The following is an 18,701-nucleotide window of genomic DNA, read 5'->3' on the forward strand; positions in this document are numbered from 1 at the left end:
TCCTAACTTTAGTCTGAGGTATTATTTAATACTAAAAAGGTAAATATTCTGGTTTCTCCCACACATTTCTCTGGTAGGGAGGGATGGTGGGGGGGGGGGTGAGGGAGGGATCGACCGACGGACCATCTGGCGAGGTTGGAAGAGGGGGGAGGCAAGGTGTGGTACTTTGTTTGACAGATAGTGTTGTGAAGAATATTTTTTTTTTTTATTAACTGAAGATATTTGTTTTAGCCCATAAAATTCATACAAATTAGCCGGCCAGAATATAATTTACATTGCTGGAATTCTTACAATTTGATGATCATTTTGAATATAAACATCATAGATTTTGCATTAGACATACAAATTTTAGATGTAAAGTTTACTCTGAGTAAATATGTTATCTTTTGTGCAAAATATATGACATTTATATTCAAAATATTCCTGGTCTTACAAGGAATCCAGCAGTGTCAATTATATTATCCTAACTTTAGTTTGAGGTATTATTTATTACTAAACCTTAAAATCTAGTGGTTTTCCCCCAAACATTTTTCAGTGAGGGAAGAGCCAGGAGTGTGAGAAGAGGGGGAGGGAGTCGAGTCCATTATTTGAATGGACATTAACTTGGCGACTGTATTTCTCTATTTCTCTTAAGTATTAATTGTGTGCATGTACCATCATAAAATTAAGATGTTATTTTTACTAGAACATAGGTATTGTGTCGGAAAAAGTGGAGTTTGGGGGTCAGCCGATCTCTATTTCATTTAATCCCATATGTTATGTTGTTCACTTTACGCGTTTCTCACTTTCCGCGGTCCGTGGGTTCAATTGACCGCGTAAAGTGAGGGTTCACTGTATATATATATATATATATATATATATACATATATATATATATATATATATATATATATATATATATATATATATATATATATATATATATATATATATATATATATATATATATATATATATATATATATATATATATAAAAGAACATAAGAAAACAAGGAGTCTGCAATAGGCCGGTTGGTCTGTGCATGACAGCTCCTGTCGAGTTACTACCACTCTCTATCATCCATGAATCTATCTAGCCTCCTTTTAAAACTCTCCAGTGTTCCAGCACTTACTACAAAGTTGCTAAGCTTGTTCCACTCGTCTACTACCCTATTTGTGAACGTTCCTTCTTATCTCCCTCCTAAACCTAAACTTATCCAACTTAAATCCGTTGCTACGAGTCCTATCCTGCTCGGATATTATAAGAACTTTATCTATATCGCCTTTATTGATTCCTTTCACCCACTAAATACTTCTATCATATCTCCCCGCACTCTTCGTCGTTCTAGGTAATACAAGTTTAGCTTCTTTAACCTATCTTGATATGGAAGGTTTCTAAGTCCCGGAACCATTTTCATCATTCTTTGCTGCACCGACTCCAGTGAATTGATATCCATTCTATAATAAAGGCACCAGTACTGAACCGCATAATCGAAGTGCGGCCTGACTAATGCAAGATATAATTGCAATAAGACCTCTGCACTCTTATTACTTACACTTCTAGATATATAACCTAATACTCGGTTTGCCTTATTTCGAACATTAACACACTGTTTTCTAGGCCGTAGGTCCGGGCTTACAAGTACCCCTAAGTCTTTCACAAGTCGACCTTTGTAGATTGATGTTGTTAAGGCTGTACAGTCAGTTCTGCTATAACGCGATACTTGTGTTCTTGTAAAACATCGTGTTATAGAAATTCGCGCAATAGAAATAACAGGGCTTATGGAGAAATAGGGTTAGGTGCAGATTGCTACTCGAAATCGAAAAAAATTTAGTAGTTAGCCTAACACAAAGGATAGCACAGTCTAAATAAATGTTACATTCATATCTAATGATGAAATCATAATGTAAATGTAACACTTTACCTTGAAAAAATATGAATATAACTTGATGGGGGAGAAGGGTGATTTTGAGGTCGATAACATCGAGCTTCTCTTCAAGGGTTATAGCCTTTCTTTTACGATCATCACCAGGAATGCGATCACCAGAACGCTTCTTGGAGATATTCTTCTTTACCATATTCACAGTTAATACCACAAAATTGGAGAAATAGTGAGCAAAAATCGCGTTACAGCAAACAAGCGTTCGAGTTATACAAATATCGTTCCTCTATTCATAAATTGGGTTAGAGCCAATTCGCGTTGTCAAAACACGCGTTATAGCAGAACTCGCTGTATACGTTGACAGTATTTGTTCTACCAATATTAAGTATGCTGCACTTGCTGGTGTTGAATTTCATTTGCCATTTCTCTGACCACTCCTGTAGTTTATTTAAATTCTCCTGTAGTGCATTTGCATCCTGCCCTGAATTAATGTGCCGCCCTATTTTGGTGTCATCCGCAAACTTGCTTGTGTCACTGCTGATCCCAGTATCTAGATCGTTTATATAGATTATGAACAGGAGTGGGCCTAGTACTGACCCCTGGGGAACCCCACTGGTTACACAGCCCCACTCAGATTTAACACCATCTACGCTGACCCTCTGTGTTCTATCGGTGAGCCACGATTTTATCGAATTTAAAACTTTCCCCTCGATACAATGAGCCTTAATTTTTCTCAAAAGCCTCTGATGTGGTACTCTGTCAAACGCTTTGCTAAAGTCCTAGTAAATAACATCGTAATTATCGTCATTATCTACTACCTCAAAACCTTTCCTAAAAAACGTCAGTAGATATGTTACACGATTTTCCCTTTGTAAACCCATGTTGAGTCGTAGATTAATTTGCTTTTCTCTAAATGCGATCGAATGCTATTTACTAGAATTGATTCAAGAAATTTCCCCACTACTGACGTCAAACTAATCGACCGGTAATTTGACGCTGATGCTGTCCCCCTTTCTGAATATGGGTACTACATTTGCCTGTTTCCACAAGTCTGGCACAACTCCCGTGTCTAATGATTTTGTAAATAAATTTACTAGGGGTCCGCTAATCTGTTCCCTACACTCTTTCAAAACTCGAGGGAAAATTTCATCTGGCCCTGGGGATTTTGTCTTCTTTAATTTATTTATCTTCTTAAGAACATCCTCTTTTCTGATAGTGGTATTCTTTAATTTCTCTTCTTCATTTCCCCAAAATATCAGTTTCACCTCTGGAATTTCCTCGTGAATTTCTTCTGTGAAAACCGATAAAATGTAACTGTTTCATGCTTTGCTTATTTCCTCACTGTCATCGATCACTTCCCCTCTCCCTGACTTTCAAGGCCCAACTTTGTCCTTGACCTTTGTCCTATATACCTGGAAAAATCCCTTGGGATTCGCCTTGGATTCTCTCACTATCCTGATTTCGTAGTCTCTCTTTGCTGTCCTTACATTTTTCTTAACATTCCTAGACAGTTCATTATATCTATTTCTGAGCTGCTGCTCCTCCCCTCCCTTTAATTTCTTATAAATTCCTTTCTTTATTCCTATGTCATGTTTAAGTTTTCTGGTCATCCACCTTGGTTCATTCTTATTTGACCTAATTTTTCTGTATGGTATATTTTGTTCTTGTGCTTTACTACATGTTATCTGAGTGAATATATTATTGTCATGATCAATTGTTGTCATCTGTGACCTCACCCTTTCCTACTGGGGACTGACCTGACTGTTCCCAGGTGACCTCACCTAGGTACCTTCTTAACCCCTGATAATCCATGTCGAATGTTTGGGACTCTGACCATATTGTCATTGTTTTTCGTTTCCCAATTTAGGGTGAACCTTATTTCTCTGTGATCACTGTTCCCTAGTTCTTCTCATACTGTGATATATCTGATAATATTTTCTTTATTTGTTAATACTAGGTCTAATATATTGTTATCTCTAGTAGGTTCTGTAATTAGTTGTTTCAAAAAATTATCCTGTACTGCATCTAGGAAGTCTTCAGATTCAGTCACCTACAATATTGTCCCAGTCAATATTCTGGAAGTTGAAATCCCCCATAATGCACAAGTTGTATCTTGCTGCCCTACTCATTTCCTGCCATATGGACTGAGCTGCTTCTTTCCCAAGACTTGGGGGCCTGTAAAGCACTCCCATAATTAGTTTTCTCTTCCTTCCGCAATTTCTACCCATACAGACTCAGCCCCTATTTCACCCTTTATTGAATTATTAACTCGACATTCTAATGTATCCCAGGTTTGAAAGATGAAAATGAGGCGCATTTTCTGGAAATTCCGAGAAAAATTTTCGTGACCAAGAAAATTCCAGGGATGAGGGATATTTTTCCGGGTTCAAGAGATGGTGTATTGGGCAATTTCTGAAACTTCCGAGAATATTTTTCCGTTACCCCTAAAACTCTGGGGATGAGGGATTTTTTCTGGCTTTGAGTTGTCTACACACACACACACATATATGTCCCTCATCACACCATCTGTGAGGGAATTACTACACCAAGTGAGGTCCCTCATAACACCATCTGTGAGGGAGTTACTACACCACGTGAGGCCCCTCATAACACCATCTGTGAGGAGTTACTACACCACGTGAGCCCCTCATAACACCATCTGTGGGGAATTACTACACCACGTGAGGCCCTCATAACATCATCTCGAGGTACTACACCACGCCAGGTCCCTCATAACACCAGAACTACTACACCACGTGAGTTCCTCCTAACACCATCTGGGAGGGAGTTACTACACTCTGGTTGCTGTTCAACACCTACATTAATCTGTATGTTCACTGTATGTTCCTTTACCTTTCTCTAATGAAGGCTTTTGTTAAACCACCAATGTATGTAATAAGTCATTTATGTCCAATGTATATTTTCAGCCTTTGGGCTGCAGAATTTTTTCAATAAACCGTTAATTATTATTATTATTATTATTATATACAGTGGGGTATGCTATAACGAATCTAATTGGTTCTAGAACCTTGTTCGTTATAGCATTCGTTCAATATAGGATTAATCCGTTCCAGGCCCCCAAATACAACCACTTAACACTGAAAATATAATTTAAAATTGTAAAAATTGTAAAAAAGTGCATAAATATGCATCTAAACTCCTAAAATAAAGAATATCATTAATACTTGTAATAAAAAACAATAAATTAGTAAAAAAAAAATTAAATAAATAAATACTGTTCGTTGTAGGAGTTTCGTTCGTTATAACATTCTCAATTTTATAGGTAAAACCGTTCGTTATAGGAATATTCGTAGTAGAATCCGTTCGTTATAGCATACCCCACTGTACAGCCACTCCTTGACTTACGACGGGGTTAGGGACCCAAATCCAGGTCGTAAGTTGAAAATGCAAAGATAATACATAGAAAATCTAAAATGGGTGTCTCCTTTTCTTCTCAGTACCACAAAACTCTCACTTTTAAGCATACCAGCCTTTTTAAAGGGAAATACTAACGAAAATATTTTCAGTACACAGGCGCCAATCACTAACGTCGGGACTCAAAATCGTGACGAAAAATTTTAGTGCGCTGGGGTTGATTAGGTATGTTACAGTTGGTCGTGGTCGGTAGATTAGGTAAGTCGAGTAGGTCATAAGTCGAGGAGTAGCTGTATATACGATACAGGTAAAGGAAATTACTGTCTCTAGAACGAATGGCTCCCTGTCCCAACCGGCAATACTGGCAACTTTAAAACTACCCGCAGACATTCTTTGGTACATCCAGGGTGTCATCAACGAATAATCGAGGACAGCAAAATAAAAATTCGCTAATTATCCAGGCATACTGTAATATCTTCATTAACAAGAATCCCTCAATCCCGAAACTCTCTGATAGCGAATAAAATTTTCCTGAAATCGTCCCCAAAGCCGCAATTTTCTGGAAAATTTCGGCTTTGGGAACGATTTTCTGAGAGGCACATTTTCTGGAAAATTTCAGAGAAAATTTTCCCAATATCTGGAAAATTAAGAGAATGGAGGAGTTATTTTCTGGGTTTGAGATGAAAATCAGGAGCATTTTCCGGAAATTCTGAAACTTTTCCAGTACCCGGAAAATTCCGGGGATCGGGGATGTTTCGGGTTGAAGAGATAATGTAATGTGCAGTTTCTGGAACTTCAAGGAATATTTTTCCGTTCCCCGGAAAAATCCGGGAATGAGGGATATTTTCCAGCTTTGAGAGATGAAATAATGTGCCATTCTGGAACTTCCGAGATCATTTTTCCATTACCGGGAAAATTCTGGGAATGAGGGATATTTTCCTGCTTTGAGAGAGTTGTTTCGTTATCCGGAAATTTCTCATTCCCAGAAGTGCTCTGCACCAATTCTTCCGGCAAATGGAGATATCCCTGTACAGTACATTGTATTTTTTCTATAGTGTTTAATATTTTATATTACCAATGATAATATATACACTGTAAGAGGCTGATCGTACTAGAATATGAGAATGAATACAGATAAATAAAAATGGTGAAAAGGGCAGTACCAGCCTCCCTCCAGCTAATAGTGTCTCCCACATAAGACTTTAAACTCTAGATGTTGTGTGTGCACGTGTGTGTATGTAATGTGGTGAGGGTATTAATTAATGAATAATAAATAAATAATATTGCATTGTTAATGACAGCACAGCAGTTTGATGTATAGTAGCGATGATAGTGGTATGCTACTATTCATCAAATGACTGTCAATGACGATATAATATTGCTTATTTATTATTCATCAATTCACCACATCACAACTACCAAACACCACCTACACACCCCCATATTGAATGACATGAATTTATGCGTGGTTAACTGATGCAAATGTGTGTGACTGCGTGGTGGCGAATTAAAAGATCAGCTGTTGAGGAGCTTATCAAGCGGCAACACTGGTGCACGATACCACTCCTTTCCACTCCATCTTTCTAATTACCCACACCTTTCTTTCTCACTCCATATTTTAAAATGTAATGTCACAATGTTGAAGGATACATCGTTGCTCATTTATACTTACACTGAACACAATCTCTCTAAAAACTACTGTACTTTAGCTTTCATCCTTATTCAAGACATCTTCAGGTCCTGAGACCCACTAATCCCCAACCAACAATGGGTGATCTGACATTGCATCAAGTCAGTAATATGAGACCACTAATTCCCCACCCTACCTCAACCTGACATTGTGTCAGGTCAGTTACACGAGACCCACTAATCCCTCACAGCTCCATGGCAGTGGAAAACACCGGTGTTTGCTCTAACACACAGCTTCAGTCATGGCCGTTCATATAGATTTTTAGTCTTTAAATATATTTATTTAACCAAACCTAGATAAACTATTCTAGATTATTTTAGTAAAATGAAGTTTCTAACTTAATTAAAACTGCTTTTACAGACTCTGGTAGTTAAGACTCTTGGAAAACTTTTCCCAGCGCCCAGAAACATTCTGAGGATGTGGGCTAGCGTCTGTTTGCACAGGATGCATAGTAACCGGAAAAATTTCGAGGGATGGGTGATTTTTTTTTTAAAAGTCATCTGGTTAGCCAGAAATCTCTCATCCACGGAATGGTGGATTTTTTTTCCAGATTGGAGAGATGAAAGTCAGATGCATTTTCATGAAATCCCAAGAAAATTTTCGGTAACTGGAAAATTCCGGGGATGGGGGATTTTTTCCCAGCTTTGACAGATGAAAGAATGCATTGTCATGGAAAATTCTAAGAAAATTATGGTACCCGGAAAAATTCCGGGATTAATTTTTTTCCGGCTTTGAGAGTCGTTTCGTTACCCGGAATCTCTCATTCTCCGAGGTGCTCTGCACCAAGTGTTCCGGCTAACGGAGATATCACTTATCACAGTATATATCCACATTTCCATAAAATAAAGTTATTAGGCAGGTATTTCCTACACTTCTTTCAAACTTCTTATTGATATACACATAAAAACACCTCAGTTTTAATGTGCAGTAATGCCTATGATTATACAATGAAAAAGACATCATGCTAAATCCAAACCTATACTTACACCTCAAAACAGTTCCCAACTTTTATGATTTACAAACCTGATACTGTGGCATGTTAGCAAGGGATTTGGCAGCATTGGGATCAAAATTCAGCACATCATGAATTCCACAGCAATTGACCCTAATTCTCGCCTTGTTGTCTGTGAGGAGGATTTTTGTGGGGTCTAATGTACGGCAAGCAAGACCCTGTGTGTGAATCGTCCGCAAGGCCCCCGTCAGCTGGATGATGTAGTTCCATAAAGTAGATTCAGGCAGAAGACCTGTATTACAGAATAACAGTGTGATAACTTTAATATAAACACAATACAGAATGGAAACTAGAACTACAAGAGTAAGTAGATTACAAGAAGAATACCATAGATAGTATCATGAGAATCTGAGTTTCACTCGAGAAATAAAGCCAAAAACTAAAGAATGAAAGCTGAAAATTAAATCTTTCATGATTCTTCAAACACAAGACAGAAATAATTTAAAAGAAAAGAAATCAACAGAAGCATTTCCTTGACTAAAAGTATTTAAGTGATGGTTATTCAAACACAAATTCTTTTTTTTTCACATCAACAACATCAAAAGGTGATCCTTTTGCAATTTGAGATTAAGTACCAAAAGACATAATGAAATTTAAAAGGATACAGTAGTTTGATTTAAATGAAAGTACATTAGTTTGGTTCCTGAGGCCAAAAAATGCCCATAAACTGTTCCAAAACCAACTTAATAAACATTAATATCATACATAATATTGCAAAGTGCATAAAAAATTATAGTAACACAAAATTATACAAAAATAGTTCTATATTACATAAACAGCTCCTTCCCACCTCATAATTTTGTGCGAACTCAGCCTATACACCAACGAGGCAAGCGCCAGGCTGACTGTGACCACACTATATCAACAAAGAACCAGGAATTTTATACCACAATAACTCATCTGGAGTTGAAAGTGGGATTTTTTTCCATGAACCTAAATAATCTGGGAATACTGCTGAAATTGCATAATGTTGGAGTAAGGAGGCTGGAGGGGAGCTGAAAGCTTGGGAACAAAATAAAATTTATACAAGTATCCCCCATGATACGAACATTTTACAGTAGATTCGAATTCCATAAATTGGCACCACTTCCCTAAAATACAGAAGCACAAAAGCTTACACGAATTTGGGTCCGGCAAAAATTCAAAGTACGTAACCACGGAGTCAGATGGCACTGCCGTCTTTGGGGGGTGATACGGAGACGTATTCTTGTTCACCAATCTTATGTACCACCCTTCCTCCCATAACTCCCACAAGCCTGTCTACTTTCACCCGCCATTCGTTGTGCATGAAGTAATCTCTCTTTATCCGTGTGTATTCGAGCCACCCCTTCATTAGAACTCGTTATGGCATCCAAGCGTTCTGTCGTGTCTTCGGCTACCTGTACTACACCGAAGAAAATTTGAACGGCCGAGATAAAGCTGGAAGTAATTAAGTGTCATGAATACAGTGATGGCCGTACAAAAATTGGGAAATATCTTGGCCCCTCGATTAACGAGCACAATCCGTTCCAGCAGGTTGCTCGTTAACCGAAACCATTGTTTCAATGGGATTTTGGGTAATTGGTTCCAGCTCACCGAAAATTGCCTAAATTCAACAAAAAGGTAGAAAAGTACACTTACTTTGAGGTGTGTTAGAAGGCTCCTGGATGATAATGATGATGGGAATTAGAATGGGGGTGGAGGAGAAGAGAGAAGAGAAGGCATTGGGGAAGAAGAGAAGTCACCCCATGGCGCCATTTCACCCATAAAATTTTAGTTCTCGGTGTAATTCAAGAATACTTTCTTTAAATCAACACTGCACTGCATTAAATATTGTCAATATGTAAAATAAATTTCAAAATGACCAATAATTTGCTTGCAAACACAGAAAAAAGTGTTTAGTTGAAGAGTCTCAAGCAAGATGTTACTTCCACTGAAAAGACAGACTGGCGCCTGTTTGGTGTGTTGCCAGGCTGGATGACGCCCATGAAACTAGTTTCCTTACCTTCAATTATGTTCAATAATTGTTAAAATGACTAAAAAATTTAATATTAAACTTTTAAAATTACTGAATAGTATAAACTTCTTGATATTTACTAAAATAATAAGGAATTTAAGCCCTAAAACCGATTACTGTATTGGCGGACTAATACTACAGCTGGTGGACCGCCAAATGCAAGCGAAAACATGTTGAGGTGGTTCAGTAAAAACTCGTTAATCTAGGGATTGCTCGTTAACCTAAGTAAAGAATCTTATGGAAGGTAACTCGTTAACCGAAATCTCGTTAACCGAGACGCTCGTTAACCGAGGGATCACTGTACTGTGGCTATAATTTATAAGCATGATGAGGACTGTGATGTCCTTGGCAGACAGCAGTGATGAAGTGGACAACCCTCTCATCTTGCTGAGTAAGGCCCTTACTCAGCCCACCCCCCCACTACCCCTTGTGGTGGGTGAACCCAAACTGCCCTCCACCAAGATAATGTACCAAATTTACAGTAGGTGAGGCGTTGGGCTATTCCATGAGTTGCAGTATTGTTATTTTTTAACTCGCAATTTTCTGGATTTTATTTTTTACTGTTACATGCACATGCAATCTTCATCTCAATATGTGCAGGGGAAAAAAATCTGGCTAACGGAGATATTACTTAAATTATTATCTCTGTTAGCCAGAATCCCCTTCAATTGTAACTCTCCAATAACTGTAATTGAAATTTTCTCTGAAAAACGTTCCCAAAGCCAGAATTTTTCCAGAACTTTCCAGGGTGGGGGATTTTATTCCGGATTTGAGATTGGAAAATCAGGGTAATTTTCTGGAAATTCTAAGAAACATTTTCCGGTACCTGGGAAATTCCAGGGATGAGAATTTTTCTGGCCGAGAGAAAATAATTATGCATCAGGATTCGGTTTCTGACTGGTGAGGTGTTGTTTGTACATGGAAGTCTGGAGTGCTATATGGACTGATGATATATATATGTAGCCTCATGTTTCCTAGCTGGATTCTGTAAAATACTACTACAGCCACACAGTTGGCACGGGCAATCCCGATGGAGGTTCACATTATCTAAAAGAAATGAATGAACAGGCTTTGGGTGATATAAAACAAAGCCTAGGAATACATATAATGTCCTTCTTGATGGTAGTGATCCCTATTCACACGTAGAGGTCCAGGGTTCGATTCCCGACTAGTGAGATATATATATATATATATATATATATATATATATATATATATATATATATATATATATATATATATATATATATATATATATATATATATATATATATATATATATATATATATATATATATATATATATATATATATATATAATATATATATATATATATATATATATATATATATATATATATATATAATATAATATAATATAATATGTATATTGGTATTGTATGTATGTATGTATGTATATTGTGTGTGTGTGTTTGTATATATATATATATATATATATATATATATATATATATATATATATATATATATATATATATATATATATATACACACACACATTATTGAAGCAATTTACCTTGCTGTTTCACTTAACTCGATTTCATATACTGTGTTCGCCAAACCGAACTTTCACTTAACGCGTTCATCTACCCATATATTGCCAAGAGAGTGTCTCAGTTCTTTATTTGATTCACCAATTACTCCTTCCCCCTCCTCCATCCCCGAGCGATCCATCTACTAACGTGGTAAGGCACTAACTTTAGTTTCCTAACCTAATCTTTTATATTTTCCTAACTTAATTTTATTTTTCCTAACCCAACTCTCTATATTAGTTGTTTGTTCATACCATCATAGTTAAGATAAAATTTTTACTACAACATAGTTGTGTGTCGTCAAAAGTGGAGTTTGGGGGTCGGGCCTCATTGGAAATAATCCCATGGTTCTGCTGTTCACTTAATCATGTGTGTGTATATATATATATATATATATATATATATATATATATATATATATATATATATATAATATATAATATATATAATTCATATATATATATATATATATATATATATATATATATATATATATATATATATATATATATATATATATATATATATATATATATATATATATATATATATATATATATATATATATATATATATATATATATATATATATATATATATATATATATATATATATATATATATATATGCTGATAACCACAAGGAAAGAAGAAAAAACGAAGTTCCCAAGCGCTTTCGTGTAATTCACAGAGGAGGGTGAGACCAGGTCCACAATGGTCAGGTATTAGGTAATGACCCTACTAATCTTTAAATAGCACACAACGGTTGGTGGTCAGGTGACCCGGCCTTCTCACCTGGTTACAAATCTTCTTAATTACAAAATTGTCCAGCTTGTACATGCCGTTACTCAAATTCATGTTGAATGCTTCGGTATGTTTAATAAGACTAGATTCTATGATGTTCCTACTATCAATTGAATTACATGGTAATATTGAGGAGGCATTATCCCAGTCAATGCAATGCTTGTTATCCCTCAAATGAACAAACAGAGCATTGGATTCCTGGCCTGTCCTAACACTGTATTTGTGTTGTTTAATTCTAGTTGCAAGATCTTTTCCTGTCTGGCCTAAGTAAAACATATTACATTCCTTGCAAGGAACTTTATAAATGCAACCAATTGTGTTGTTCGGGGAGTTCTTGATTAACATTTGTTTAACAGTGCATGAGTTTTTAAATGCCACGTTGACGTTCCAGGCTTTTAGTTGTAAAGGAATGTGTGAGAAATTTTTGTGAAATGGTAATATTAAGATATTCTTATGGTCATGGGTGGGCTTGGGATCAGTTCTATAAAAAGATTTCTCAGTAATGTTCAGGCATTTGTCTATGAAAGATCTAGGGTATTTAAGGTTTGAGCCAATATTATAGATATATTTACATTCCTCATCAATGAATTCCGGGCTGCATATTCTCAAAGCACTACCCCAACAACACAATTGGTTGCATTTATAAAGTTCCTCTCAAACCAGGCAAATTCCTACACTTAAGAATATTTTGACTCTGCCCTATCATAATGAATTTGTCCCGTTAGTTCGGTCCCTCAAGCTACTAAATATTAATGTTGTTTTCAAGTATGACTCAACCATTACCAATATGTTAATAAGAAATAGCCCAAGTTTGAATGTAAATGGAAGTGTTTATTGTATTCCATGTAGTAAATGTAATTGTAATTATGTAGGACAGACAGGAAAAAAACTGCAGCTCAGAATCAAACAACATAAGTACAATATCAGAACAGCATCTGAAAGCAGTGCCTTGTTCAATCATGTTAGGAATAATAATCATCCCATTGCTTGGGAAAAAAGCTTAGAAGTATTTAAATCATCTTGTGTCATAAAAAGACTTCTGGTTGAAACTAGATTGATTAAGGAATTACAATCAATAAACCTTAGTGATGGTCAGTTCAATACCGATATGTTACATAAATTTATTTGTCAGTGGCCCAAGGTTAAAAATGCTTTGAAAACCTCTGATCTAGATGTATAATAGTTATTTAGTGGGTCCCTTATTTTTGACGTGACCTGACTAGTCACGTCACTCCCCTTCTCTTAAGCTCCTCTACGTGTGTGTTGGTGTGGGGATTAGTGGATGACATCATTATGACCTGACCTCATGTTTTTAAGGTCACCCTGTATATTTAAGCCTCTCTCTGTCCATGTAATCCAGTTGCCTCTGAAGATGTCTTGAATAAAGACAAAAGCTAAGGTGCTCCGTTGTTTCCCTTTTCCCGTGTGATTTTATCAAGATATATATATATATATATATATATATATATATATATATATATATATATATATATATATATATATATATATATATATATATATATATATATATATATATATATATATATATATATATATATATATATATATATATATATATATATATATATATATATATATATATATATATATATATATATATAATATATTATATATATTATATATATTATATATATATTATATATATATTATATATATATATTATATATATTATATATTATATATATATTTATATATATACTTCATTTTTAGTCCATATAACACGCGGACTTTGAACATATAATCAACGACCTCACCAGCCAGGAATCGAACCCTCGACCTACTGGGTGGGACTAGGGAACGCTACCGACCAACCTACAAGTGTCCTTGTGGGTGGTGCAGTGTGTCAGGCCACCCAGCCAGAGTGAAAGTGGATGATCTCTCTGTCAGTGGTCCTGGGATTCTTGAACACCAACCGTTCCAGCAGGTTGTTCGTTAACCAGAATCATAAACCAAAACCATTGTTTCCAATGGGTTTTTAGATGATGGTTCAGCTCACCGAAAATTGCCTAAATTCAACAAAAATGGTAGAAAAAAAGTTCACTTACTTTGAGTGTATGTAGAGGCTCCTGGATGATGGCGATGATGGGATTTAGAATGGGGGTGGAGGAGAAGGAAAAAGAGAAGGCATTGGGGTGGAAGAGAAGTCACCCCATGGCGCCATTTCACCCATAAAATTTTAGCTCTCTTGGTGTAATTCAAGATTATTTTCTTTAAATCAACACTGCACTGCATTATATATTGTCAATATGTAAAATATATTTCAAAATGACCAATAATTTGCTTGGAAGCACAGAAAAAAAGCGTTTAGTTGAAGAGTCTCAAGCAAGATGTTACCTCCAGTGAAAACAGAGAGAGACTAACTCCTGTTTGCTGTGTTAAGAGGCTGGATGCCGCGCATTAAACTAGACACTTTACCTTCAATTATGTCCAATAATTGTTAAAATGACTAAAAAATTGAATATTAAACTTTTAAAATTATTGAATAGTATAAACTTCTTGATATTTACTAAAATAGTAAGGAATTTAAGCCCTAGAACCGATTAATGTATTGGTGGACTAATACTAAAGCTGGTTAACCGGCCAGTGCAAGCGAAAACATGTTGAGGTCGGTTCGTAAGAAATTCGTTAACCGAATTTAAGAATCTTATGGGAGGCAGTTCGTTAACCGAGGGACCACTGTATATATATACAGTGATTTACTTGCATATATATATATATATATATATATATATATATATATATATATATATATATATATATATATATATATATATATATATATATATATATATATATATATATATATATATATATATATATATATATATATATATATATATATATATATATATATATATATATATATATATATATACATACATACATACATACATACATATACATACATACAGTGGTCTCTCGGTTAACGAACACAATTCGTTCCAGGAAGTCGTTCGTTAACCGAAAATTTCGTTAACCGAAACCATTGTTTCAATGGGATTTTGGGTAATTGGTTCCAGCTCACCAAAAATTACATACAAAGTGAAAATAAATGCAGTAAAGTACACTTACTTTGAGGTGTGTATGTAGAAGGCTCCTGGTTGATGATGGGAATTAGAAGTGGGGGTGTAGGAGAAGGGAGAAGAGAAAGAAGTGGGGGTGGAAGAGAAATCACCCCATGCTTGATGCCGTCATTTCACCCATAAAATTTTAAGTTCACTAGGTGTAATTCAAGATTATTTTCTTTAAATCACCACTGCACTGCACTATATATTGTCAATATGTAAAATAAATTTCAGAATGACCAATAATTGTACTGCAAAAATGTAAAAATAGTTTATGTTCAAGAGAGCCACAAGCAAGATGTTACCTCCACTGACCAGAGATACAAACTGACGCCTTGCTGGGTGAGTCAAGTGGCTGTTGGGCGTACCAAAAACTAGTTTCCTGTACTGCAATTATGTTAAATAAGTGTTAAAATTAATAAAAAAATTAATATATAACTTAGAAAATTATTGAATAGTACAACCTTCTTGATATTCACTCCAATTTTAAAGAATGTAAGCCCTAGAACCAATTTCTGTATTGGCGGACTAATATTCCAGCTGGTGAGCAAGCGAAAACATGTCGACATGATTTCGTAAAAATTTCGTAAACCGAATTGAAGATTCTTATGGAAGGTAATTCATTAACCGAGGCGTTCGCTAACCGAGGGATCACTGTGTATATGTGTGTGTGTGTGTATATATGTGTATATATATATATATATATATATATATATATATATATATATATATATATATATATATATATATATATATATATATATATATATATATATATATATATATATATATATATATATATATATATATATATGATAACCACAAGGAAAGAAAACGAGAGTTCTCGCTTTAGTGTAATTCCCTGAAGATGTGAATTGCGAAAGCTAAGCACCAGCACCTACAGTGATTTACTTGCATATATGTATGTATATATATATATATATATATATATATATATATATATATATATATATATATATATATATATATATATATATATATATATATATATATATATATATAATATATATATATATATATATATAAGTTAAAAAATATAAAGGAATTAAACATTATGTGTGTGTATGGGTGCAAGCACTGAGGGAGGGAGGGAGCGGTGACGACTGGTATTCCATCACCCAGTTATGCTCCTCATTCACTGCTCTGCTGTCTCCTGCCAAATGGCAATTCAATATTTTTTCTTTTATTTATTATTATTATAATTATTATTAATTAATTCCTCACATTTACTGGTACAGTATACATTATTTTATGTACAAAGAATAAGTTCTTCCACACACAAACCTCCCATGTATCCGGCATGGGGTCGGACATGTTTATGCCATCCTATTAGGTAATGTACCAAATTTAAACAGTATTAAATTTTTTTTCATGATTTAGGTAGTAATTTCATGTGTTAGGCAGTAAATTATAGTTGTGCACTATTTATCATTAGTTTAGTAGATTTTGTTCTTGCTTGTGAACAGATTTGTTGTTTTGTGGGGGATGATATTTGGGTATTTTTGTCATTGGCAAACAAAACCCCATTTTTAACTTTTCCTTTATTTGTGTTATGTAAATTCACCTAACTAATGTTTTTTGGAACCTAACCCATTCGTATCTCAGGGGATACCTGTAATATATTTTCTTTATTTATAATTCAAATTAACCAAATATTTTCATAACCTTTACGGTTTCTATGTAAATAAATAACGTGGCAGCCAGCGCTCAGCCGTGAATTATGAATATTTGACCTTGAAATAAAAAAATGTAGTAGTAATAAAGGTACCTGTGAACTGAAGAACAAAATTTATTGCAACTTCATTATGTATAAAATGCACTCGCATTCAATTTCTCATTCACAGCCTTCCAATTTCAAACAAACACTTATGTTTATCTACAGGAGTCTCACCATTCTAAATTTCTATTTTTTCTGGAATACATGCAGATATTTGCAGAAATATTTAATTTTTTAATACACCTGTTTCAGTTCCTGCCCAAAATCACTAAATCAATATTCTACCGAGTTTTAAGTGCCTCTCTCACATGATATTCAATCAAAATCTTTAAAAAAAAAATAAAAAATAGTCAACACAACTTACTACTGCCTGAATTATGCTGGTGGCTTTTGTGAATACCCCGTGTAGGGGGGTCATGAGAGGTGCTACCCCCATTTCCCCCAGGAGAGCTGGCTATTCCTTCCCATCCATTTGCAGTTAGGGCATTCGCAGAGGAGAAGTGTCGGGCAGCCAGAGTCTCTGCTCCAGCATGATAGTCATAAACGAACACAATGGCTGAAAAATATTCATATATTCTGCGTCTGTAATGAAACAATTAACCCTCACTAGTACTATAACTTACCTGTTATCACTTTAGCTGCTTCAACGTGTAAGGCAGCCAAAATCAAGAGCCACTCAAACCATACAAATCTGAAGGATTATTCATGTAAATTTACATATGCATGGTTACATCTACTAGCACATTATGTCGACTGTACATCATTATTCGAAACATTACTACATTAAAAAAAAAAATCCTTTTTACACATGTTTTTAAAATAATAAATATAACTACAGGAATAGACTGCAAGATCAAACATGTTGGATAAACTTAAAAAAATAGGAAAAAGTTAACAGTTGAGAAAAAATCTACTAATTCATTCTTGTGGGGAATGGAGTATATAATGATAATATACACATGTAAATATAGTGTAAGGTCCCACTTGACAAACCAGATATGTTCCTGAAGGTGAATCATCATTGAATGGGTCCCATTTTTCCCATAGGATACCTGTTAAAAGCCGTGGTGCATTCCAGCACATCTTTTTTATTTAACTAAACTTCATGGTACAGTATAAACTTGCACTTTGCTCAACTTTTAGATGTATACAGCTATGGTCATCTTGCAGGCAAAGTGATTTTTGATACCAAGTGCTTTGCTTTATTTTACACTACTGCACTCAGTACAACCACTTTTGCATTTGTTCTGAGACATCTTAAAGACAGCACACCGGGTTAGAATCCATAATGCTTACCGAGTAATGAGAAAGAGCTGTGGACAGCATGAGTGCACAGGTGATACTGGCCTACACCAAGAAAAAAAAGCACTGCCATATTGTCTAGGCTCACTGGCTTGCAGCTGTATTAGCAGCACCAAGCTGCCAAGTTTCTTTATACCTCCAACAGTGTGTGTTTTGGTTATACGCTCTTGGCTTTGCTTATATTTTGCCTATATTGTAGCCCTACAATATGTCTTCGAAGAGACCAGAGGTGTGAGAGGTGGCACTACAAGTACTGCCACTAATTTTCCTCTTAGGGGCCATG

The 18,701-nt window shown here is 35.1% G+C and overlaps 1 protein-coding gene across 6 annotated transcripts in view; it reads right to left on the reverse strand.

Annotated features, from left to right (window-relative positions):
* Nucleotides 1-18,701, reverse strand: part of LOC121865482 (PAN2-PAN3 deadenylation complex subunit Pan3-like) — a 98,224-nt gene that overhangs the window by 29,608 nt on the left and 49,915 nt on the right. For 5 of the 6 annotated variants that reach the window (XR_006088769.1, XM_042364973.1, XM_042364972.1 and 2 more), the window contains 2 exons: nt 17,481-17,672; nt 7,952-8,172 (listed from right to left, as the gene is read on the reverse strand). Coding sequence is in view for 5 of the 6 variants with exons in the window: in XM_042364973.1 (XP_042220907.1) it covers nt 7,952-8,172; nt 17,481-17,672 (413 nt within the window). In the remaining variant the exon portion in view is untranslated. The remainder of the gene's footprint in view (nt 1-7,951; nt 8,173-17,480; nt 17,673-18,701) is intronic. The other variant, XM_042364975.1, reaches the window with a different exon arrangement.

This window comes from Homarus americanus, unplaced genomic scaffold (assembly GCF_018991925.1).
Source record: "Homarus americanus isolate GMGI-L3 unplaced genomic scaffold, GMGI_Hamer_2.0 scaffold25483, whole genome shotgun sequence".
Classification (NCBI taxonomy): domain Eukaryota; kingdom Metazoa; phylum Arthropoda; class Malacostraca; order Decapoda; family Nephropidae; genus Homarus; species Homarus americanus.